The sequence below is a fragment of the Corvus kubaryi genome, unplaced genomic scaffold, assembly GCF_017639235.1.
Source record: "Corvus kubaryi isolate FWS band 111438036 unplaced genomic scaffold, C.kubaryi_AGA036_p1.0 37357, whole genome shotgun sequence".
NCBI lineage: Eukaryota > Metazoa > Chordata > Aves > Passeriformes > Corvidae > Corvus > Corvus kubaryi.
The window spans coordinates 10,162,376-10,189,389 of record NW_024581117.1 but is presented as its reverse complement, the minus strand read 5'-3'; the positions used below and the strand labels follow the sequence as shown (position 1 = coordinate 10,189,389).

At 41.0% G+C, this 27,014-nt stretch overlaps 1 protein-coding gene across 1 annotated transcript in view; it reads right to left on the bottom strand.

Moving 5' to 3' along the window:
• Nucleotides 1-1,309: 1,309 nt before the first annotated feature.
• Nucleotides 1,310-27,014, bottom strand: part of NRG3 (neuregulin 3) — a 370,457-nt gene continuing 344,752 nt past the window's right edge. Inside the window, exon 12 of the mRNA XM_042033732.1 lies at nt 1,310-26,151. Within this exon, the coding sequence (XP_041889666.1) occupies nt 25,644-26,151 (508 nt within the window). The 3' untranslated portion in view covers nt 1,310-25,643. The remainder of the gene's footprint in view (nt 26,152-27,014) is intronic.

The window sequence follows — 27,014 nt, the reverse complement described above, 5'->3', positions numbered from 1 at the left end:
TGGTGGAGGTTTTGCCTGGTGGAGGATGAAGCCATTCTGCTGCAGCTTTGAGCCACAGGAAATCACACTTGAATTTTAGAGGAGGAAAGAATTTGATGCCTGTGGAAGATGATGCTTGTGGACATTTAAAGACTTCCCCCCCGCCAAAGAAAAAGAATATAACTCATAAACCATTGAATACAGCATCAGGTTTCTAGCTGCTCTGTTCAAGTCTTAAATTAATTCAGTATTAAGCCATAGGTGGAAAAATCCTCTGCTCACTGCTCTGGTTATGGAGGGAGCATCCTGCACTGGGGGGGGGGGGGGTTTAACCTCCTCCTCTGCAGATTCACAGCCCTGGCCAGATCCCCCTGGATTCTACACAGGCACCCGGGGGCTGATAGCTCTGGGGAGCACAGGAGAGCTGGGAAAGGGGACAACGGCATCGAGACTTGCTATTTCCACTGGGAAAACATTACATAATGGGGATTAGCTTGGAGCTCCTGCTTCCAGCCCTTGCAGCAAGCATGACATGGTTCCCCTGAAATAATTTGAACAGCATTTCCCTGGCACAGCAGTGACAAAGACATTCTGACTGCAGCTCTAAGACACCGTGCATCCCTGTTAATGTCTGCTTTCCTGCAGACAAAATCCACCTTCTCTGCTCCTTCTCTGCCAAAGTACCTGAAGAATTGACTCATCATTAGAAATGGTAACCCACAGAGAACAGCTGAAAGCAATTCAGAGTTCTTTGTAATTTGAATTCAGTGGGTCATTCCTCTTGAAGTCAAATGATGACATTTAATTTCCACCTGCATGTTCGAATTGTGGGCATGGAGTATTCCAAAAACGGGAAAGAAATCCGTTTAATCTCTTCTCTTCCCTCCTTTAAATGTGCTTAAAATAATGCTCAGTTCATCAGGAAGGAGTCATTGTTGCGGTGAGTAAACAGAAATAAGGATAGATTTATGTATAGAATGGCTACTAAAATTTTATCTGTGACACCAAATGAAGAGAAAGGATACCTTCGACATGGAATATGCATGCCATGTAAAAAGTAAAAGTAACAAATAAGAGGCATTTCTTGATACCATCCTGGTCTTACCCAGAATATAAAATAAAATTAGTCTTCAGACACTTGAAAGAAATGCATTTGCTTTTCTAAATGCATTCAAAATATTTTTGACATGCTTTTAAATCTGAATGTGTGTTAATAGAAATGTCATGCTTCTTTCAGTTTAACAATATCAAGACACTTTTCTTGTACTTAGGCAACACTGTCTTAAGAAAGAACCGTTGAAAATATGATAAACAAGAGTATCAAACAGAATTACCTAGTAAATAAAGTTTATTATTTATCTTTCAGAGGTTTTCAGTGTGACAGACTGCTTTATTTCTGTGCTTTGTTTCACTTTTCTGCCTTTCAAGTGGTGAAGAGAAAAAATAAAATAAATAAATATAATGCAACTGCCAAAGACTTTTTTAAAAAAGAAAACTGCTGCAGCATTCTCATCTTTAAACAGACAGCATGTACCACAGTTGGAAAATTTGTAAAGAAACATGAGATGACATGTAAAGAAATTTGACAAATATCTTCCATCTCAAAGCACTCTGAAACCTGATTTCCACAAACATAGCTTTGATACCTTTGCAGCTGTAGTCTTCCCTGATAATTGTATTTGACAGAAATTCCTTTAGAAGTCAAAATGAACCTATTACTCAGCACATTTTCTACAAGGGGGACAAAAAAGCAGCTTTTACTAAACTATTCATTTTTCCTGCATATTTTCACTGAAATGCCTCTCTCTCTACATTTGCACAAGTATTCATAGCCTGCTCTTTGTTGTGCCATTTGGTCCCTGCCTGCTGCAGAAGGGAGGATTCTGCATTTCCACTGCTGGAGTCACTCCAGGTTTCTACTCAGAGAACAAACACCACACACACCCACCTCAAGTTTCAAATGCTACCTTTAGCATTATCCACACAAACTGTAGCTCACATCCCAGGGGAATACTTACAGATAACTGTCAGTGCAAGTGGCACACTGAGCTTATTCTTGTTTAGGCTCCTTCTTCTCTGCCTTAAAAACCTGGAGGTTTTACATTCATTATCGTCTGGAAGAAGTTGCAGACACCCATCATTAAATATTCATTCTAGAAAAGCTTCAAAGAGGAGGAAAACTTCTCTGGCTTTTCTTTTCCCTAGCTGTACTGGCTCTCCTGATGGAATTTGAGAGAGGTTAGTTTATTCTGCTTCTGGATACTCTACCTATCATTTCTTTGATTCTCTGCAACAAATTTACAGTCATAAAATGTTTGAAATTGGCCTCCAGCCAGGACCTGCCAAGGTTTCCCCAGGTGAATTTTCCTCTCCATTTAGCTGATATATGCCAAACAACACTGCACATGTACACAAACACACACCAAAAAAAAAAAAAAAAAACAAACCCAAACAAAAAACCAAACCAAAAATCCAAACCAAAGCAACAACAACAAAAAAAAACCACCCAACTACAAAAACCCACCCAGAAAACTGTAAGCCCCAAGAGACCAGTACACTTTGTTTTTCTAAGCAAGCCACTAAAGTCAGTGTACCAAACATCAGTCCAGATATTGCAGTTGAGCTGCACTGAGATGGTCCTACAAGGTGTGTGCATCACTGGTATCTGAGTCAATGGATGAGGTTATGTTGGCCTCCTGCTCTCTGATGCTGATTCACCTATTTGGAAGCCACTAAGGCTGGCTGTGTTTGGCCATGAAGGAGAGAAGTGTTTCTGTGGTCCCTGGGACACAAAAATCAGCTGTTGCTCCACCAAAACCATAGCCTGCCACAGGTGCCATTATGAAGGGAGAACCCCTCAATTCTCATCTTCCTTTTTTGACCACAGTTTACCCATGAATTTCAGTAACAGAAATTTTTGTCACCGTAGTGTTTAAATGGCAACACTGGTTGTCAAAATGTGACCTCAAATGGGTTTTTTCCCCTTTTAAAATTAATGCTTTCCCCTACTTGTATATAATCCATCAAATGCAAACATACCACACACTTTTCCTGGGCCTTTCTTAAAAGTAGTGCTATCAAATCAGAGTTAAATTTTTGTTAGCAACCATAGAAAGTACATGCGTGAACAGCAATTTAAGCATGAATTGTAAGTATGAATTGCAATCACCCAAAACCAGGAAAATTTTAAAGTGAAATAGAATGCAGTAAGATTTAATTAAGAGCACATTAAAGCATTGCCCCCACTTTTAATACCACTCTTCACTACCACTTTCAGTAGAAAAACAACTCAACTGCCAAACTGCTGAAATAATCCAACTATTGAAACATATAGAGGCAAATTTTACTGTTTTAACTTTTCTGTGCACGTTCTTTACTTTTTTCTCCTGTTCCTCCCCTCCATTCCCTGATTTTGCTTTCCCTGCTCTCCAAAATTCACTTGTGCAATTTTTCCCAGCAGGCACTAAGTGCAATCCTGTGGCTGGAGAGCTTCCCAAGAGGAGTGGTGGGGGAAAGAGAAACTTATGTTGTGAAAACTGAAGCTGTGGATCTCCAGGAGTTTCAGCAATACCATCAGTCTTTCTCTGCACCCTGAGATGTAACCTGTCCACATTCCTGAGCTGCAGTATTTCACTTACAGTCTCCTTACAGTCCTATTAAAAAAAAACACAACTAAGTTTTCTATCACTTCTTGGGGAAAGTAACATTTTTATTGGGCTTTGGCCACTCAAAATACTTAGAGGGAATCAGTGAGTATATATACAAACCCAGTGTGGACTAACAGGGTGCTAAAAGCACATCTGACCAAAACCCCATCCCTGGAGCTTCAATACGCACATGCTTTGAAAATTTCAGTTGAGTCTTTGAGGCTCTATTCCCTGCCTGCAGGAGCTCTATTTTCTGTGTGGTGAGTGGTAAAAGTCTGATTGAACAATTCATTAGCACCACAGAAAATTTTCTGTTAACTACTGAAAGATAAACTTTGAGTGGAAAATAATTCAGACAAGTAACCTAAAGTCCATCCTGGTTTTCAGAAGCATTCAAGCTTTTCTTTGATTACTAACTGGAAAGGTAAGATTATTCTTCAGCAGTGTGACTCGGTGATGTCCTACTGACAGAAGCAGAAGAGGCAATCATTCATATCCGTTCCAGCTATGATCCTGATAGGAACACTTGTTCCTCCCCAGCTTGCCATCTCCATATCTAGCATCCACATAGTAATATCTCCAGTGTGCAACATCACTGGTGAGCCATGAGAATGCTTAGAAAACACAGAAGCTGAGTCTTTTTTATTGTTATTCTCAGTTTTTCCTAAAGCTACTGTAGTGAAAAAAACCCTTAATACCACATTTCCTATATATTTTTTTTTAAAGTGTGCTACATGTTAGATATCCCAAGACACAAAAATTTATTTCTTGGACCTTCATTTTGCCATATTGTAATTATGAAAATCTACAGAAGAGGTTACTCAGGCTTCTCTTCAGCCTATAATTGCATTTAAACCTTTAAAATGTCTGATAAATCAATCACCCTGAACTGCTGAAGAGCAGTAGCCACATTAAAAAGTAATTAAAACTACTTTTTTTTCCTAACTGGAACTCCCACAGAGGACATTCAAAATATTAATTCCAAGAACATTAATTTGGGATAATTTTTGTTGGGTATCCATGGAAATACACTTTTAAAATACACCTGTAGTATCATTGTGGTTTAGTGCATCTGTTCTTTGAAGTCCACAAACCCCATACTTTAAATTATCTTGTTCAAAACCCAAGTGGTGTGTTGCTCACAGCACTGCCTGGAGTTTGTGTGTGGTTGTACCAGAGCACACAAACTTCAAAGTCTGGGGAACACTGGGCAGCAAAAGTGTCTGCCTGGGCAGGGGGAGGGAGCATTGCCAGTGCTGACCCGAAACAGACCCCTCACACCTGCCAAGATGCAAGAGAACTGCTTTATTTCCTCTGTTCTGTAAATAAAATAGAGATATATGTTTTATTTTCTCACTCTGGGGGGATCTTTTGCAAGGCAAGCAGCTTCCATTTGATCTGACACAGATTTCTGCTTGAGTCTCTACCTTCAGGAGCCTCAAAACTTGTGTAGGGGCACACTGGCTTCTGTATCCCTGCCTTTGCAAATGCTTCCCTTGAGCTTTGAAGACATTGCTCCAGCCAGTTTCTCTTCAAGCAGTTACACATCACCTTTAGGAGCTCACACGTGGGCTGGGATCACTGAAAATGCCCCTGAGAAATAAGTGAGGGTGGGCAGAAGGAAGAGGTCTGGGCTAACCAGACTGGGCTCTTTTCTTAGAAGATATAAGAAGGAAGAAACTATTTGTGGGAACACAGAATGAAATCAAGGTATTTCTGCTCTCAAACTCAATTAATTTGGGTTAAGTTTTACAAGTGTCTGCAGGTACTAACAATAAACATGAGTTTGTCAAATACTAACTTGTAGCAGTCCAATTTCCACCCCAAACAGGAGAAGAGGCCTTGAAGGCAGGAAAGCCCCAGCAGAGTACATACATTGATTATAATAAAGATTTTTGTTACTCTTACAAAACACAGAAAACATGGGCTAAATGAAATCACTGCAAAATGAAGGCTGAATGGTAAAACAGTACTTGGTAATTATCAAGTTTTCATTGTTGTAACTGGGAGAGACACAGGCTGAAGTATTCCTTGGTGGAAGGGAGCAGCGAGGGCAAGGTGGCTCCAGAACAACACACCTGGGGAGAGACATTTGTAACAGTCCTCAAATACTCACAGAGCTACAGACAAAGTGGAAAATGGAAAACCTCTCTGCCTATCAAAGGAGAAGAAACCAAATTAAGTCTTGCAGCAAAAGCATTAAAGAGTTAGAATATGAAGGGAGTAGAAGGGGTTGTCCAGTGAAATTACACAAGCTTTGAAGAGAAGTTTGACGAGCACCCATCCAAAGTCCTGATTTTACTTTGGCTTCCTATGGTCCCTTCTCAGCCCTATTTCCTGAAACTGCAGCATAGACTTCTTTCCTTAACCTTAGAAAAAAGGATGACTTAACAGGTGTTTATACTTTCAAGATGTAAGTACTTAATATGAGTGATGCTAAAAGTGACCAAAACCAGATCATTTCTCAGCATCTTGGCAGTCCTTCACTAAACTTTGCCTTGGCAGGATGATGTTTATACATCTTTGGGACTCCTATTTCACACACACACACACAATTTTTATTACAGTCAACAGCAGATTTGTTTTCAAAGGTTTCAGTGATTTTAACATGTACAAAACACCCTGGTTAAAAATGCAGCATCTCTTTCCACAGTGATCTGTAGAAGTAAATACTCATTATTCTTTAAGCAGGTTAACTAGAGAGCACACACATGAACTCTCTGAAATTCCGCCATGTTGGTGAGAGGTTAGTATATGCCTGGTCTGTTATCAGGTTGAGACACCTGATTTATGTCTGATACAGCAATTGTTTGTGATTCTCGCTCAGCTTTTTGTACCAGTGCTTAAACTCACTGGGCTGATGTCATTTAGAACATGCTAGGGAATAGCATGTCCCTCTCCATCTGCTCATTTTGACCACAAAATTAGATCACCTAAACCAGATAGTAGTAATAAAGAAATCTAGAAGGAAGCATGTTAGGAAAATAGAAATAAGGCAGAAGCAGAGAAATCCAGCAATTTTCTTTACAGCAACAAGTTAGTTCTTTCTTCAGGTACAGACACAACAGCATAATCACACTCTCCCTTTGCTCAAAAAGCTGTTTGCAATACCTCAGAAATCTGGCTGACCTGCCCTGTACTTATCCTTCTCAATCCTGCCCACAGCTGGTGACTGCACTGCCACAGAAATAATTGAAACAGGATTAGGAGCTACCTTGCTCTCTGGGAAACTCCCTCCACATCACTCTTTCAGCAGACACTAGCTCCCATGCACAAGGTCCAGGGCAACCCCCGAGTCCAGCTTCTGGCTAAGCAGAGGCCAGCGTGGCTGGTGGCAGAACCCTCATCACCAGAGCTAGGAGCTGCCGTCAAGGCACACAAAGATTATTTACTGCTGACAAGGCACCAGGACCCATCAGATGTGCTTCACGGCTGCTTTGGGCACTCCTGCAGTCTGCTGCTGCAGTTATTTGCTACATTTAGAAGGTTTGATTGTCCTCCTGCATGGCAGCAGAAGCCTGGACTGCTCATTTCAGGGCACAGAGGCAGCCCCAGCCCCACCACCAGGCTTTGCCAAGACTGGCTGCCATCCCCATGCAGCCCATCCTCTGCAGCTCGTCTCTCCTCTCTCCAGAAAGTCACAGGTGCTGCTGCTTCAGCGATTGCCAAGCACACAGGCACTCCAAAACACACTCTTAAAACAATGGTGCCACCATAAAAAGCCTGTTAATGGTACCAAATGCTCCTTCTAAGCAACATGGATAGCAACACCCCAGTGGGAGGAGGGGCCTCTCTCAAAGCCCATCTGCAGGGTCTGAAACAAAGGTGAGCAAGAGAGACAGGCTATCAGTAATGAGGAGTAATAGAAATGAAATTCCAGTGTGTGCTTTGAAACAGCAGCCACAGCAGGAACACTCCTTTGATGCTAAAGCATGTCGGCCCAAAGAATAAAATGGAAACTTGATTCAGTCTCTTCTACTCATGGAAGCATAAGAAGCCTGATTCCAAGGGAGCACTGCTGCAACATCTGCTGTGACAGCAGGGCCAGGAGAGGAGCCAGGTGCACAGGGCACTGCACAGCCTCAGAGGGTGCTGGCAGCATTGCTGCCACGCTGCCTTCACCAGCCCTGCTCACTCAGAAGGGCAGAGAGGTGGGAGACAGCACAACTCCCTGTGCACCAAAGAGACAGAGCTGTACTAGTGCAGGAAGCCTGATGAAATCCCCTCTGCTAACTTCAGGCTTCAAATATCAACTCCACGTACCCTGTGATGGCAGAGAATACTGCTTTGACTTGGAGGAGCTCTTCTCTATACAACAAAATATTTTAACAGCTGGCAAGCCACTTGTGTGAATCTGAAGAACACAATACTCTGGGAAATATCCCTCTAATAATGAAAACAAGTATTCAAGACCTCAGCAACCAGTACATATGGCACCAAAGAGCCAGAAAATCCCTGGAAGATTTGGTTCTGGAAAGATGCCATCACAGCTGGGGAAATGCCTTTCACAAAAAGCTGATCAGGATTGACACAAGTGCTCCTGCCCTGCAAAGGGAAGGGATTATGGCTGTTAAATCAGCACATATCTTGGTCTCAGGTGGTCTCCCACATCTTTCAAGATGACAAGAACATGAATTTCAATATGAGAAATAAGGTAGGGGAGCCATTTCTTGTCCTCCTGTTCAAGAACCCTTCTAACCCCTTTATCTTTGCTTTTCCCACTTTCATTAAACTCTCCTTTCTGCATCACTTTCCTTTCAGTCCTGCCTATCATTAAGCTCAGTTTGTGAGACATAAAGATAAATAAAAGGCTTTAGTTTCAAAGTAATGTTTTTCCATGCATTCTGAAACTAAAGTGAAATTCTGTGTCCCTCCACACTGTTTTGTGTATTGCTGAGGGCCCTCCTTGTTACTTGTGGTTGCTGCTTCTTTGGGACTGCTGGGGCTGGGAATGATTGCCTTTCCCATGGTGGTTATTGCAAAACGACAAAAAACATCCTCAGCTGCCTTTCCCCATTCTCCATCTGAATACAGATGAGGTCTTTGTCAAAAATCACCACGCTTGCATTACAAATCTTCAAGTCTCACTCATATTCAGCTGAGAGCTGCTCAATTTCCCCCCATGTTCAGGGAAGTATTTTAGGAAAATGTTTATTTAGGTTTTTCTATAATAACCCCCATTGAGAATCCAAGGCGAAACCTGGATTATTTGACTAATTAGATATAAATTCCTTCAAGATTACTGATAAAACTGCTAGTACCTGTGTCTTTGATCAAGTTCTGAATTCTTTGCTAGCATTGTGAAGTTAAAAATATGACTTTTTTTGGGAAAAAGGAAAAAAAAAATCTGAAAACTAGAGCAAGAGGGCTGCTTTCCTAACCAGGCATAATTTATCTTCAGTTTGACAGAAAGCAACCCCCTACCCAAGGTCTCTGGCTGGCTGGGTTCATCACCTCTACAGGTAACTTCCTATATAGTTTATGGTTATTTTTGTTGCTTTTCAGACTCATTTTTAGGCTCCTGAAGCCTTCTTCAGGCTTCACTGCTGCTTGTATCTTAAATGGCCTATTCTAGAGTACTTACAGAAAAATCCTTTTTTTCCCCCCTCTTTACCTGCCCCAAATACCCCAGGGGTACACTACACATGAATCGTGTTTCTTATTATCTTCTTATTCCAGACAGAGAAGCCTACACATTAACTTCCAAACTGACTCTCATTTTAGTAATCTTGCCCAATATTGCTTTTCTCTCAGAGCACATATCAACTACCTGTCCACTCCACCAGGCATTGCTTTGGGATTTTGCATTGTTTAGATGCAATTTTTTTTTTCCTTCAGAAAACTCCAACCCTTTCTTTTAGATTTTATTTTAAAAACTGTGTTTAAATAGTTCCTTAGGTTTTGTAATCATGGATAAACAAATCATCAACGATCAGGCTTCTGCACTCTCTGCTTTTATCAACTAGTTTTATGCAAATACTTATGTGCTTGTAATACGAAATAGTAATTTTTTTGAATTACACAGAAAGTTTAATCTAAGGAAAAAATCACATACTCTCCAGCAAAATACAGCAAAAGCACCAGGGCAGATCATGCAGAGATAGTGTCAGGGACCTCTGACACCTTTCTAATGAGCAGCTCCAGCATTAGTAGAAAGACCACATCCAGCTCTTGCTAATCAGTTGCTAAAGTAATGATGGTTTCAATCACCCTGATGAAGTTGATGACAATGATTAAGCTGGCTACTTAAAATGTCTTCTTGATTAAAGTGATATTTAATCCATAAATCATGAAATCCACTCCTGCTTGGCTTCATGATGCATCTTTCATGAAACTCAGGTGGCAAGTTCTCCTCTCTGGTGACAAACCCCTTTGAGTTCTCCCCATTTAATTTCACATGAATGGATTGAAGGAGGCTTTGCTCACCTAAGATATCAAGTGTTAGACAATCAGCAAGTATTCAGCTAACACCTCTTCTTGCAGGCAGCAGCAGCCCAACATTTTACACTTCTAAACACAAGAAAGAGAAATTCAGCCTTTGGCATTGTGAATTTTGGACTCCTGGCAGTCTCAGACATCAAACATACAGTAAATCAAAATCTGATTTTTCCATCATCTTCAACTAGATAAAATAAATTATTTATAGCATACAAAAGAAATCTAACAGATGCTAATAGGGAACACTTGCTTCCTCTTCTCAAACATGCATGTTATTACCTCAGTGATAACCTAAGGGAGAAAAGGAATACTCTTATCTTAGGGTATCCACAGCTATTGCTCTGATAGCACTGACTGAAATTCTCTCTGTGCACTGTTATTCCTTCACAATATTTGTAAGACATTAGTAGAAGCAGTGCATTTCATCAGAAGAGCACTAAATGGAAAGGTTTCAAGTAAAACTTGGGTTGTAATTACTTCAGGTCACCACGGCCATATAAAAATAGTACCTTATTGAGGAAAGGAGTTAATAGCCCAGTACAGTAATATAATTAGTGATAGCTTTCTAAGAAAGGTTAATCCATTTAATTCATGGAGAGAAAAAGCTCTATGCCAGAGAATTTAAACTGCATTGGCTTAATTAACTAGACAGGAATAAAAAGTTCATTTGATGTGAAATCAGAAGTTATGTATCTATACCTTGCCAGTCTACATTTACAGTAAAAATTATCACCAATGAATTTATAAATGCTCTTCAATTCAAACTAAGAAATCCTGCAGAGAAAGGCATACCCTACAGAGTCTGGGCCAAGAAGCTGTTACAGCCAATGGTAAAATGCAGACTGTTAAGCAATCAAAAAGCACCAGATTTCCTGAAGACTTGGCCAAACCCACAACTATCTTTCTATTTTAAAGAGAGAAACTCCTGAATAGCTGTCACAGCTGTTATTCCTGGTATAAATCACAACCTAGAATAGCAGCTCTATCTTTAGAAAAACAGCAGCAACCTGTCAAGCATGATGTGGAAAAAGAACTGGAGCACGAGACAGCATAGGAGAACCACCGAGAAGGACAACTGGCAACTTCATGTGGGACACCAAAGAGAAAGCAGGGAACATACTGCAGCTGGAGGGATCTCTATTATCTGCTGGGGAGAAGCCATATTTTCTCCACTCCCAGCAGCCCAGGTCCACTGCATTGGAACATGCTCTGAAATAGGAGAAGTAATGGGAAGAGACTGTTACAAGTGAGAGATGCAGAGTGCAGCACAGCAGGCACGTGTATGCCTGCAGTAACCAGTCTGAGGGGAGAATCAGCACCATCCCAGGCTACAGGAAATAGTTTTAAAAGTTTGCTTTCCCTAAGTTAGTTCCTAAAATTCAATCCCTGTTGTCTTCTCTGACCTGACTTCAGGAGAAAAAGCAAGTAAAATAACTAACCAGATCTCTCAAAGTGAACAGCTTTTTTTTTTTCTCTCCTCTGTCTTCTTTTATTCCTTAAAAATAAATCAGCACTGCTGGAAAACATCATCTTTCCATTGGATTAGTCAATCTATTTAATCCATCATTCCTAGCCCAAGCCACCTGGAAGTCTGAAGACTTTGGAGATACAGCTGTGGGTCAAGAACACCCAGGCACCACTAATCACAGCCCACCTGCAAATAATCCCTCTTGGATTTTGCTCTCAGGTGATTATGCTGAATAGAAATTTATATTTGGAGCCACCTTTTTTTCTGGTAGATAATTATCAAGAAGTCTTATTCCCAGAGTAGATTCTCCCACCTAGTTTTGCAACCAGCTTGCCTTTACTGACCTGGAAGTATCCATCTGGCTTATCTGAATATGGAGCACATTCACAGATTTTGTCCTCCAAGTCCTTGGCACACAGATATCCCAAAATACATCTTCATCTTAAGTGAGACCCACCCTTTCCCCAGGCCTTGCCTTCCTTCAATTCCTCTGCTGCCCACTGCCAGAGCCTCCCAAAATGCCAGCCTCTTCTTGGCATCTTTAAATCTCAGTCAATCTTATTGTAACAATGCTTATAAATAACAAATTAAAAATACAATGACAAACTTGCCAGAAGAGGGTAAAACCAGGGGTTCAGTGTTTGTTCTTTTGCTGCCTGCCCACCTCTAATTTCATCTCTCACTGTACTGAAGGAGAAAAAGTGAAGAGAAACAAGCTTTTGACTTAAGGTTAAAAAACATCCATAACCTGTAGACATAACTGCACTATTTTAAGTACTAATAAATTGGTAGCAAACACTTTTTGGGAGGGGGAGCAGTGCTACACTTGAAACAAATTAATTTCACCATCATCTTTGCTTCAAGCTGTACCGGGACAGAGGCATTTTGCAAGTAAGCAAGCACTTCACTGTGACTTGTGCAAGTCCTGGCAGAAAAAATACTTACAGTAAGGCTTATTCTTATTTCACATAGTACCTACAAGCATTTTGTTAGTAGGTGACTGCAGAGCCTCCCATTAGCAGTAAACATAACTCTTACTGTAGCTTGAGAGCTACCTGTAGGCATCTTTAACAGCTTGCTTTGGATCTGTGAAGGGTGTGAATTAAAAATATTTAAGTGATTTGAGGAAAGTTCTTGCTGTGCAGAAGACTGCCTAAGCAAAGTGGTTTCAGGTATTAGGATACAGATCATCACAAGGCATTCCTGATGCTGTATGATACCTGCTGCAGCCTTGCTTCAGAAAGCACTCATAATTAATGAGTCTTTGGCAAAGGACATACCATAAGAACACGAAATTTTAAGTAAGTATCAAACATGACTCTTAACAGGAATTTTATGAGCTTCTCTCCTCATTCCTATTTGTTATATCTGAAGTTGCACCCTTGAAAACTCACAGTGCTCCTCTGCACACAGGATGTTTTATGGGATGGTTGGATAGCATGTAGTGCCTATCATGGCATAAACCATGCTCTAAATAAGCTTCAGATTTTTGCATTCTGGAAAGGAGCAAACAAAAGTCTTACCCATGTGTTTGGGGGAAATCTAAGGAGATTTTCTCTTACCAAGCATATACATTTTCAAAACAATCAACCATAGCTCTAAATGGAGTAAATACCTTAATCCCTGCTCAGACTAATAAACTAAGTTACTATGCCATAGAAAAAATAAAATACCTACTACAGGAAATATTCAGCACAAAGCAAAGGGAGAAAAACAAACAAACCAACCCAAATGCCTCCCAAAAAAAGCCTCCTACCAAAACCATACCTCCAGAGCTGCCTCCTCCCAGCAAGACAGGAGCCTTCTGGTGCAGGCACACCAGGAGAAGAAACCTGAGAGGTGGGGAGACAAAGCGTGTCCTCAGTGGTTACACTGCGACTGCAAACCACGCAAACAGCTCCACCCAACCAACACAGGTGTGGGCTGCCCGTGGGTGAGAGCCTTATCTGGGGCAGCATTATACAACCACCCAAATCTGCCCCAAGGAAAAGGGAAAACCTTCTTCTTAGCCCAGAGGACTTCAGCATCAAACTCATCCAAGTGCCTGTGCCCCAAGAGTATGAGGTGCCTGAAAGAGCAGCTTTGAAAGTAAAACTCTTTTTTTGCTATTTTGTAACATCAGCGTGCTCAAAAGCACTTGGACCAACACTGCTCAAGCAAGGCAGATTGCAAGCAAAAGTCAGGCATAAGCAGAAGCCAAGTGCCAGATCCAGAGAGCTATTCTGGACCACAGAGAGAAATAAAAGTCAACAGAAGAAGCCCAAGTGTAGCAGGAACATGGGGATCTGCAGGACAGCATGCAGGAGTGATGGGGGAGCTGGACTGAGCTGGAGTGGAGCTGGGGAGCACCCACAGCCCTGCACCCTCTTTCCCTTGGCTGGGTTCAGGGTGCTCAGCACACCGTGGGCAGAGCTGATGGTGTCAGCGTCCTGCAGAGCCTCGGGACATTGCTGAGGGCTCCCTGGCATTACCAGAGAGGCATTTAGGAAGCACTCGAGCAGAAAGCCTGCTTGGGGTTTGGATGATGAATAAGCTCCCCATGGAGTGGTTCAGCACAAACTTCTGGGGCTGTGCTTGAAAACATGACCCTGAGCACAAGGGGAAGGGAAGAACATCCCTGCAAATTAGCATGTGAGGCTGTGAGGAGGGGTGGGCACCGCATCCGCTGTGGCAACCCCTGGCTAGTCGTGGGTGTGTGACACTGAAATTCTGCCCCATCCCCATGGCTGCTGCTGTGACACCTTCACTGTGTTCAGGTAAGAAGCTATTTTGCAAAGAACTTGTGCTTTTTTTTTGGTGGTGCTTCAGAATGAAAGATGTTGCCATCTCTGCCTCTCTTCTCAGTTGATCCTCCTGGCGAATGTGTTATTTTGGATAGTTCAGCCTTTCTACCTGGTTCATTTAGCCCAAAGCTGAGAGTGCTGCAGGCAAGACTGGAAGGACTGACTTCAGCAGCAGAAGGCTTGGACTTCCCAGGCAGGTGCCTCTCTGTGTGTTGAGACGCCAGAGATCCCTGTGCCTTGTTGTCTCCAACTCCAAGCCCTGCTGATCCTCCTACCAGCAAGGCTGAATGAAGTGAGCTGGTGTCTTCAGAAGGATTGGTCTCAACCCTCTTTGTGGCTTTGAGGACAAATAAAACCTCTGCTTTGAGCGAGAGATGGCTGGAGACAGCAGGAACACACCACTTGAGCAGGGGAAAAGGACTGAATTCAGGAATGCCATAAAACTAATTCGTGGCACTAAATAGCAAAATTACACTGTTCAGCTTCACTTACACAAAAGGTAAACCAGCCTGGGTGTGGGGAGTATAAAAACGAGTCAAAATACAGATTGATTCTGAAATAAGTTCTTTTTTTATCCTTTAGAACCATGGACAGGAATGTACAGCTCCACAAAAATGGAGGCCAAACATATCGAACCAAAACATTTCCTGGGATTCTGCGTGACAGTTTTTCTAAGGATATTTCCTTTCAACCACACTCAGTCTAAAAGCAGCTCCATTTGCAGTTAAAGTAATCGTGGTACACTTTGCACACTCCTTGAAACACAATCTTTGTCATAGGCACTATGATTATTTTTCTTCTCTTTTTATTTGTTTTTACTGGTGAAAAAATAAACACAGGTGAAAATGAACACCTTTTTTCCCCCCTACTTCAATGTGTTTAGACTATGTGATTAAGTGGATATTTTCTCCAGCTATTTCGATGAATAAACTTTAAGTTGGAGCATTCATTTCTGTGATCTAAAAGAAAGTTTGTGTATGTAGCTTTACATATATATATATATACTCAGAAGCCCGAAATCCAACTCAAGTATTTATCCATGATTTTATTGACAAAAAAATCCATTTTGTTGAAATCAAATAGTTGTCTTATTTCAGTGAATGGTTCAAGACTTTCGGCTGCAAAAAAGGTTTCACAAGACTTACCCTATGCATTGAGAACACTGACTTCATGTTCACATTAGGTGCTGTTTCAGGCATATCTACAGATCAGTTTTAATGTAAACATAATTTTATGTGATATAGAAAAGATCTAGTGACCAATAAAGGAAAGCATGAAATCAGGTATAACTCTGCAATAGGAGTTCATTTATTTAAATGAAGCCTGATTGATTCTACTTGTTAAGTGCTGAGCAAAAAATCTGAAATACTGGATTTGTGGCCATTAAGATTAGTACTGGGAACCAATCATTCCACTTTATTTCTGGACATCTTAATGTCCTGGTTGACTAAATAGGGAGGACTGAAAAATTATTTAACCAGTAAATCAGGCACATGATTTGCAAAGGCAACTCTTCCCTTGCAGTTATTCCAACTATCCCAGCTGGATATTCACAGTGAACAAACCACATTTCCATCACCTCTGTTCCGTTTTTAAGTGCTTTTAATACAGGGATTTGCTCCAGGCCTCAGCAGCAGCCAGTGAGCAAGGAGCACATGGCTCTGCCTGGTCTTCTCTCAGCTAATTAATGAAGACAGGCAATGTGCTGGTGCCCAGATCCTACCCACAAAGATGGAAAGTTGCCCATGGGCTACAATACCTTCCTAGAGCACAGCCGTTCCCACAGTGATGAGTTCTCTTTGCTCTCTGAAGCCATCTAGAGACAGCTTTGAATTAATAGAAATGCAAAGCTACTCCACTACTTACCAGAGAAATTGAAATGAAAATCACAACTTTGTTGCCAATCTGTAGGAGGCTAGACAGGAGCCTTATTTTAAAGGTACTGTGATTTCCAGTGTGTTTTTCAAGTTGCCCAAAACCTTGGGAGAATTTTTCACTTTTAGCATTGGAGGCCTCCCCTACTGTAAACCCTTTTCCCTGCCTGAAGAAGGGTCTGAGCTTGTGGGATGCTTCCTCACCACCCAGACCACTGCCTGCAAGGCTTCAGGAAGGGCTGGTTTGCCTTGTTTGCCAGAAGGTGATGTGGGACTTGGTGAATACCCACATCTCTGGCAAGGGGGTGTCACAGAAACATCCATCAAGCAAATGAAACCAAGATGGAAGTTAAAGAGAGTGGCAAATGCTGTCCTGGTCACTCTGGTAGTCCATCTAAGATATTACAAACCACAGACAAACAGTTTATACACACTACAGTCCACAAATAAGTGTGACCAAACCACACAGTCATTTTAGCATCACCTGTCTGTGCAAATACTAATGGAATCAGCTGAAAAGGTTTTTGGTAATTAGCCCTTATGCCCCTGTCCCTTCTACAGAGAATACAGAGTATATCTCTTGCCTTAGCTTTGCTTAATGTTTTAGGTGTTTTTGGGAAGATGGGCTGTTGGAAGAAAGAAGGTTTCTTGGGAAGAAAGATTAGATAAGAAAGCACATGGACAAAACCTCTTCAGAATAACCCTGCTCCCCCAAGGCAGGTCAGAATTTTAGGGTTGGTCTCTTAAACAGCTTTGGAAAAAATCATACCATTGTAAACTGAGGTAAAAATGCAGACAAGCTGAATTTGTCTCCATGCTTCTCTATATAACATCCAGAGAAGCAGCATGGAAATTACATATAGGAGATAACTTTGTTAAATCAAATTGATAATGTGAACAATCAGCTTGATCATGCTAAGATCTGAATGCATACAATTGCTGCAGAACAAGCATGGAGAGCTTTGCTTGTACTCTTTCTTCCCTGTGAGGGTGGGGAGGTACTGGAACAGGCTGCCCAGGAGGCTGAGGCTGCCCCATCCCTGGAAGTTTTCAAGTCCAGGTTGGATGGGGTTGGAGTAACCTGATCTGTTGTAAAATGACCCTGCCCATGGTAGTGGGGGTGGAATTAGATATCTTTAAGGTCTCTTCCAAACCAAACTATTCTATGATACATACATGATTTTGGACTGCAAGAGCCAGCTCTGATCTTTAGAGTTGGAGGACTGGACACCACTGTCAGCACTGGAGCTGAGTGACCACGACTCTGGCAGACAGATCCGTGATGACAACTTTAAGACTTTGGAAGCAACTTCACCTCTGCAATAATCAAGGAGAATATACAATGAAGTTTAAAAAAAAAAAAAAAAAAAAAAAAAAAGAGGCTATTTGGAATCAAACTGCTTTAATGATGTTCTGAAGTTACCCTGATGGGCAGAGACATTTCTGCTTAAATTGCCCCAGCTCAGGTGGTGGGAACTAATGAATTAGGTCAAACCATGGGCCACAGCCTCAGAAACTGTAAATCAGCACTGCTGCTGGCACTCCATATAACCTGGCAATACCTGGGAGAATCCATCCCATCAATTTTTAGCTCATATTATTTAATTTTGATTTAATGAGAGGAGCCTTCACAGAAGTCAGTGCTGACACCTGCCTTTTGGCAGAGTCACTGGTGGAGGAGCTCAGACACCCTGTGGGTCACCTCCGGAAAGGAGCAGAGGTTAGCACTGCACAGGCAGAGACCTGGGGTTTATTTCAGGCAGCTCAACTGCTGAGGCACCATAAATATCCTCCTTTGGGAGCCTTCACATTAACCGTGCTTGCCGTGAAACAGCTGCCACTTGTGCAACACTAGAGTCTGACCTGAAGTTTTATGTAGTCCAAGTATCTTATTTACCTTTCTAACCCAAAGTTATCATGGATGTATACAACTTTTTAAGGACAGTTTGAAAGAACTAACTTGAACATATATGGTTAGCATAGTTCAGGTTGGAACATCATCTAGTTCAACACCCCTGCAACAAGCAGGGACATCTTCAACTAGATCAGGAGAGAAACATAAAACACAGGTCTTACCCATCTCCTTTTGTCATGATTTAAATCTAAATATTTGTAATTTAGATTTGCAACACCTAATTTTTACAAAAATACTTGAAGTAATACATGTATTTCAACGGTTTAAAAAAATCGCAGAAGAAATTTTTCTTTTTTCTTTGGAAGACTCTGCTTCCTAAATTAAACACTTCAAAGCATTGCAGAATTTGGAAATCCCTAACTTAAAAAACAAACTAGTGCTGATGACCACAATTTCACTGAAATGAGAAAGATCTGAGAAAGAAACAAAAGGCAAGTTTCTCAGATGATGTGACCTGGCCCGACACAGAATCCATCCCTCCTCATGGAAAAAGCTGTGCCACAGTCAGGAGAAGCTCCCTACCCTATTCTCCAGTCATTCCCCGTGTGTCTTGCTGGGGTGGTGAGGGTGGTGATGCTTCTACCACCTGCTGTTTGCCCCATCAAGAGCAGTGAAAGTCTCAGCTGTTTCTAGAACACTGAAGTTCAGCAGATGGCTCTAATCTTAATAGCAATCGGTTGATTTTTGAAAAAAAGAGTCATGAAGCATTCAAGTCTCTCTTCTTGTCTTTTTGGATATTAATTTATCCTTTCCTGGGAGAGATCAGAGATAATCTAAAGCAAGTGAGTTTAACTTGAGTCAGAAAGCCAAAGTGAATCCTGAAATGTGTTTCTGTCCTGCCTATGCTGAGGTATGCAACGTATAGGAGTAAATTTCATGTTATGAAAGAATCATCTTAATGTAAACAAGGGAAACTCCAAGCCTGGATTTCCAGAGAAAAGGTCTTAGACATATGACTTATGAACCAGCCTCACTGAGTCTTCATCTCCCTGGTGCATCTGGATAACCTTCAACTACTACTGTTTATTTCAGAGAAGGCAAGGGACTAGTTTTTAGTTTAGAGTATGAATTACTAGTAGTGTTCTTTTATATTCCTCTACTATTATTTGTAATTTTTTTTGTTTCCAAATATTTACACAACAGGAAGCTCTTGTTCCATATTCCTTCAAAGCAAGACGTACATTTAAAAATAGTATTTGTCATGTAACTCTTAATTTTATGACCTTTGGCATTATTTATGTTACATAATTTAATGTGATGCATATTAGAGACCTTAACCTTTGGAGACCTTTTAGTAGTAAGAAGCAGAAAGTCACATCTGATGCTAGAGTTCAGGACATTTCAGATGACTTCTGGTCTTTGGTACACTAAAAGAGGTCTGAGGCCCTGGTCTCTAATCTCACAGTACTTCCCAGCGCTGGGCAGGAGAACTCAGAGAGTGGCTGACTCAGAGAGTGGAAATGTTGATAGTGGCACATCTGAAGGAATGGCAGGAAAGTGCCTTGCAGCACAGGCTGCATAAATCCTTCTTCAAGGGAGAGATTTCCCATCAGGTCAAACCAAAGCAGACAAATGTTAAATGCATGAAATTATTTAAGGCCTTAAATTTATTCAGTGTCCCAAATGTCAGGCTGATACTCTTGATTCTGAGGGTAAGGTAAAACTGAACATGAATAAAGGAGCTGAATTGTGTCAAATTCAGTGATTTCAGCCAGACCAGAGCAGGCGTGGGACAGCACAGAACGGGGTCTTGCAAAGGAAGAAATAAGGACCAGGGGACATCAGTGCCCAGTCACTACAGTGGCATGGTACCGACCATGGTCCCCCTTAGGAAAAAAAAATTAAATTGCATGTAGGTCTCCTGATGGAGTTAAGAGAATGTATTACTAAAAGCTACGGTACAAATACAGGATTTCCATACCACTGACATACATTATATCCCATGGTTTATTTACATACTTCAGTCATCAGTAATTCCTCTCCATTATCACTATAAAATATTATATATAGTTTCTTATATAAAATTTTTAAAATTGTAGGTGGTCTTGTTGTATTTTATTATTTATCTGGGAAAACTTGCACAAGAACAGCCTCGTGGGGTACTAGAAAATCACTCCTTGTTTACAGGAGTGTTGATCAAAGAGGAAAGTGCTCAATCTTTTCAAGCAAGGAAGAGTCAGTGCAGGCTGTCAGTGAGGTGTGACCACCCTGTCTCTGAAGCACTGGAAACAGTGCTTTAATAATACAGAACCAAAACATAATTAGATTTGTTCCAAGGAACAGGGGCATTACAAATTTAGGAATTCCTGCCTCTTTCCCTTTAACCAAACACTACCGCTGTGTTCATTAATAAATCCAGATAATTTACCTTTTCTGGCAGTTTCAACAGGTAAACAACTATACTGGTTTTTCCTATTAAGATGAAAGCACTCTTACCCCCTGCAGCAGACACTGGATGACTGTTTCCTCCTCCACTGTGGCTTTTCTAGTTCTAGGCTACTGCAATGACTTTCCACTCAATAATACATTCTGTATTTCCTGCAAGAGACTACCAATTCCCATGGCACAATCCTCTTAATTGCTATGAAATAAAAATGACCCCAAAACCCAAACACAAGCCTACTTTATTAGTAATTTTACTGCTATTGTAGCTATTTCATTTCTATATCATGTTTGCACTTTGCTATTGGAAACACAGAAATCCTGCTTGATACCATGATTTGGAAGTGCCAAGTCTAAACCTAAAAACTGGGTGTCAGTTGTTTTCATGTGAGTAGACATCAAAACAAAGGAAGCACAGTCTCGCTGTAAATTCAGCAATAATGCAGTACAAAACCAAAAAAGTTTGCATCACTTTATATTTTCATCAAGACAAAAAACTATATTATTCTATGAATAGTTGTAAAATAAAATTTAGATAAAATCTTGTTCTCTGTAAGGAAATCTAACAGTGAAGCTTTTAGACCACAAAAGAGGAGACTTTGTGTGTCAGACAATACAGATAATGGGTTCATTGACCTGTTAGGCTGCTGAAATAAAATAAAAATAAATCACAAAAGCTGAAAAATCTATAATAATATTTGCTTTTTCCCAATCTCCTTGAAGATGAACATTTTAAATTCATGGCAATATAATAAATCACATTATAAGCTCATTGTTTTCCCAAGGGGCAAAGAATTTACAGGGAAATTTCATTTTATTGAAAGGCAATTGATATTAATACTACTTTCGAACCCAGTTTTTATTCCAGGTCTGCTCCTTCAAGCTTCAAATTTATTTACTGCAGGTAGGACTCTTTCAGAGTTCTTCTTTGGTATTCATTTTGAGAATTTCTTAAGAGTAAGAAATGTTCAAGTAATGTCCAAAAGAAGACTACAGGAACCTGGGGAAAAACTGGGAAAAGAAATCCAGATTTTCTCCCTACTTACATGAGAAGTAGACGTGAATTAAATGAACATTTCGATTTGGGAACACATTGAGCACATGCCTGGTCATAAGCACATGCCATCAACTCCCTTGTTTTTTTCAAAATTCAAACTTGAAGCTGTGGGATTCTGGTGAGGGATCAAGCACACGGTGGCAAGTTCACTGCTGCTAGAGCCTGGCCAGGGACACTCAGGCCTGTACCAGATGGACCTGACAACCCAATCACTTGGCCCAGGAGCCTCACACTGCGCTCTGCCGAGAGGGTTCACACCCTGCTGGGATGCTCAGAGGCAAAATAAATCAGTGTAGCAGTGCTTACACCACATGGGAGACTACTAAGCTTTGTGACACCACACTGGACATCAGGTAGCACAGATCTGGGATGTGATCCCCTGTTAACATACACTGTCATTGCTGCACTGACTGCAGCAGCTGAGAGCGTGGCTGGGTACCAAAAGCATTCTGAAGAGCTCTTGTTCCACAGAACCATTTGCTGATCTAAACATGACCCTGCAAAAATTGCAACACTTCAGCTTTGGGTCTTGGGGTACTGAAGAGTTTTTCAATGGTTAACACTATGAAATGTGCCCATACTTACCTACATTTCCTATTTCAAGTGCTGGGATTGTTCTACTGTTTTTTTGGGGGGGAGGGGGGGGTTTAGGGTTATTTTGGATTGTTTTTGAAGAAATTCTAAACAGGAATAATAATAATAATAAAAAAAAAGATCAGGACATACACCTCTCATAACTCTCCTCCATGGTATTGTGCTGGAGACACAGGCTTTGTCTCTGCTCAGTTCAGAGAAAGTTAAATTTATTTAGTCAGCTGTTCTCCCAGTTTGCTTGAATGCACCTCTCTGCGTGTAAATTTTCACACCAGACTACACCTGGAACTTCATAAGTCAGATAAAAGTTTTAATTATGTTACATGTAAACAACTGAGTTCAGAGCCTCTTCTAGGGGGATCACAGACTGTCTCCAAGGCTGGGAAAAGATGTAATTTTAGGAATGAATTGCATTTCTCAGTGACTTGCATCCCTTCCAATCCACAAGTTCAGTGGGACCAGAAGTAAAGCAAAATTTGGCCTACCATTTTGGCTGTTTCAGTACGACTTTCATATGGATCCTTTACACAATTAATTGTCAGACCTCAGAGAAAATGTTGCCCCGTTCACTGTAAAACAGGAAGGTCCACAGAGGAAAACAGTTGCATTAGAGAGCCACACAAACAACATTAAGGCTACCTAGTTGGATGTTTTCAACCCTTCTTGTTTTCCTCTGCAAACAATGACAGTTTCAATAAGATCTGAAGCGATGCTCTTAACAAATAATACACTAGTCTGTCATTGGTTAATATTAACGTCTCTCTATTCAAACATGCTGAGAACTGAATAGAACAGTTAACATATAACAGTCACACATCCTTTGCTGAGTACAAGATCGTATCTCTAACATGAACCAAAGATATCCTCACCATTTCAGATCTTCAGCTATCATTCAGTAAAACATTTCATTCTCTGAAATACATTGCTCGTCTCCTCTTTCTGGGTCTTTTGGGGGTGCTGCATGAACACATTCTATCCCTAAAGGCATTGCTTATGATATGGTTCTTTCTTCAACTGAAATCTCGCTGTGTGTTTCCATTATGTTGCCAGAGGTGAACTTGCAGAGCTTAGGGGAGGGAAGATCTTGCATGTGAATTGAGAAGATTTAATTTTTAAATATAATTTTGGGCAGGATTCTGCACTGTATTGCAGAGAGACCATCTCAATAAAATTAATGGTGAACAATTTATTAATTGTGATCACCCTTTGCAAATGGTTGAACCAGAGCTTTAAATAGTACCCAGTTTTTATATTACAGGTGTGTTCACAGAGCTTATGGGCAGAGGCAAGCTCCCTTTGCTCATGTCCTGAGATGGGGGGATGCAAATGGTGTTGACAGAAAAGTCTAACGATTGTAGGGATGCCAAGCTGAGGCCCACCTAATTCTCCCTGCCTTTCAGAGGGTTTATCTGGTGTGGGCTTGGGGCCGTATCAGCTCGGCTCATGCACAGTGAGAATGTGCTCAGCCACCACATATTACAGGAAAACATCAGGGCGAGCCCAAACCCCACGGGGATCCCACCTCACTGCTACAACCAAAGCTCTGTGTCTTTGCAGAAGGGAGTCTGAACAACTCACACTCCATCCTGGGGCATGAAATAGTTTGCCCTCAAATATATTTCTGTTGAAAACACACAGCAAAGATTACAGCTGTAGAAAATTCTGTAAACAGGACAATTTAATCAACTTTATCTTTAAAAGAACCCCCATAACCACAAAAGCAACCCAAAATAAGACTTGCTGAATGAAGACTGTGAATAATTTTTTTTACTGCCTTAACAAAAAAAAAAAAAAAAAAAAAAAAAAAAAAAAAAAAAAAAAAGACATACACCTTCAGCATTTCTTATCCAAATTTACTTGACAGAGGTTAAAATATTGCTTTATTCTGACTCAACATACAACAGCACTGCGTGACTGATTGTGCTATTCTGGGAAGTCTTGAGACTTGTGAACTAGAAAGTCTGGGGCACGTTAATAAATTTAACAATTATTTTGCTTCAAAGGAATATTTTAATAAATTCTGCATATACTGTAATTTTTTAAATCAATCTCCTGACACTAACCAGGGAAGGCTATTTAGCAATTATTTATTATAGTTGATTTCTTGCCCCCCCGAGAATAAGCAGATATTTTAACACTAATATAACCAGTAACATGTGTCACTGAACCCAATTCATCGCACTACTGGCACATTTTGTTACAGTTTGGGGGGGGTGGAGAGGAAGAGGGACTCAAAAGAAAGCTGATGCAAAAAGTGCGTATAATGTGATTAGGATACAGCAACCAGGGAATGAGACTTCCTCTCTAAGGCCTTGATCCCCTGCAGGGAGTGACTTGGTGGAAACCATCTGCTCTTAGAAAGCTCCATTAGAGTCAGATCTCTGCATGCCTGTGGTTTGCCCATACTGAAACAGCTGCTGGGTTGAAGCTTTAAAGTTCACAAGCCTAAGCCATAATTAAATAAAGTGACTGGAGAACTGAACGCAGGAACAAATTAGGCAGCGTGGACACTTATTGGCTGGATTTTGACCATATTGGATCTCCCTGACTCTTCCCTGAACAAGCCATAATAAAAAATAAGTTAAAAAAAAATACACACACACTAAGTGCTCCTTGAGAGCTTACAAATGCCTCCAGAGTGTAAAAGTTTAGAAATGTTGAGGGGTGCTAATGAACAACGGAGTTTATGCTTCCACTGAAAAGAACCCAAACCAGAAACCAAACCCAAACCTGCTGTATTACATACTTGTGCATTTTGTCTTGTTCTTCTACTCTCCACCAAGGCAGCTCTGATAGGCAAAGCTCAGAAGATGGAGCAGCTGTGGGCTCCTGACCACTGAATCTCTACAGACCCAATCCAGCTCCTACTCTTGGCCAATCCCAAAGCTCCTAAATGATTCCATTGAGTTTCTTGGGCTGACTGACACATCAAATTAAGGTTGAGAGTTAAGCATCTGTTCAATTCAGGGATGTTGTCGTCATTCCACAGCAGGTACAAGAACTCAGAAGTAGGTGTCTGTGTCCCTGTTTTTGTGGTGCGACCTGGAATCAAGAGCAGAGGGGGAGAGGGGACTGGATCTGCGTTGGGCCCACAGGATGTGTTCCCCAGGGTCTGAATCCTTGCCCAGCAGCTTGCTGCAGTGCTGCCCTGAAACCAGAAATGCATCTAAGAACGGTACTTGGCCTTTACTGAAAAAGAGATGCATAGCCTAAGCCTTCAGCCAGCTGAACAGGACCACGGTACAATCCTCTGTAACTGAAACTGTGTAATCCTGCCTAGAAAGCACCTGAAAGCACGCTTCATCCCTCCTGGAACTTTTCCCTTAAAAAAATATTTTGTTAAAAAACACTATGATATGAGGGCGATTGACTATTTGGTTTCTTCTAAGTAGATGCTCTTAAATTAATGCATATAAATAATTTGTATTTAACTTCCTCCCTTCCTGTTTAGCAAAGCATCGAATGCACAGATCTCTCATTTCCCCTCCCACAGCCCCCACACAGAGTCACTTGGTCAATACCGAGTCTCTTTGCGTTTCACTTTTTAAGACAAATTGTGCCTCTCGCTCTGCCTTGGCCACGGGGCTCATGGGCAGGAAGGCCGTGTTCTCGCTCGCGCCGCTCGCCGCCTCTATGCTCGCCAGCTCAAAGTCCTCCGCCCGCCGCGCGTCCGTCAGGATCCGGATCTGCTCCTGCACAGTTTCTAGCAATATTTTCACTTCGTGTTGTTCTGCTATTAGACAATTACTGACTGGGGAACTCACATTGACAAGTTCAGCAGAATAGGAGTTTTTGCACCATTTGATGCCTGTTACTTCAGAAACATTTTGCATTTGCATGCAGGCTTCGTCCAAGCCCACAGATGGGATGATGGGAACGGAGTTGGCCCTTGAAGAGGAATAGCCGACCAAGTCCTTCTGATCCACGTTATTAAAATATGGGGTTGTCTCTCTTGAAGGCAGTTGCATATTTATTGAAGTATTCTGAGGAGTTTTTAAACCACTGGATGAATACCTGGAAAGAGTGAAAAAGAGTTCTCGTTGTACATCAAGCGGTCAGATGCAACCAGCAGCAGGGACACTGTGTGAGATTTAGCAAATGGTGCTGAAGAGATTCACACAATTTTCTCCTGCAATAGAGGAGCACCTGGCCGTGGTGGGGCCCTGGGGAAAACAACAGGCTCTGGAGACTGGTTTTGATTCTCAAATCTGCTTTTCTCTCAGTCTCATTTTGCCCACCAGTATATGAGAATAATAGAAATTTCTTTTTAAAACATTTCAAAAGCTAGAATGTATTATTAATTTTCTTGGCAATTAAATTTGGAATTCTAGTCCTACATTTCTGATTGGGGAAATGGATTGATACTTTCTCCAATGTCAGAACTCTCAATGTCAAATTGTTGTTGTTGTCGTTGTTGTCAGGTTGTTTCAGGAAAACACTTTTAAAAAGTGCAGATAAAAGGAACATTAAACACTCATGGCTGTGTAGTCTTTATTTACACAGAAATGATTGTCTGTACTCCCCTTCAAACAAGCAGAGCATCTAAGTGCAGCGTCCCTCTGAAAAACATTTGTTTTTCAATAGTCCATACTCATAATGTTGGCCTGATTTGTTTTATTGTATTTCATCTGGAAATAGAGCTAATATATAGGACTTGAGCAAATGTCTGTGTACTCTTAATACTGTAATACCGTTTTAAAAAAAAATCCTTTATCCTCCACTAATACATATTTTACATGATTTTATTTATTGTGAGGCAACTTAATGAATTTTTACCAACATTTCCATTTTGTTTCAAAGCCAAATTCTGTTTTGTTGACAAGAAATACTTAAAAAAAATAGAAATGGAAAGTATACTAAATATAAAATAAACAATG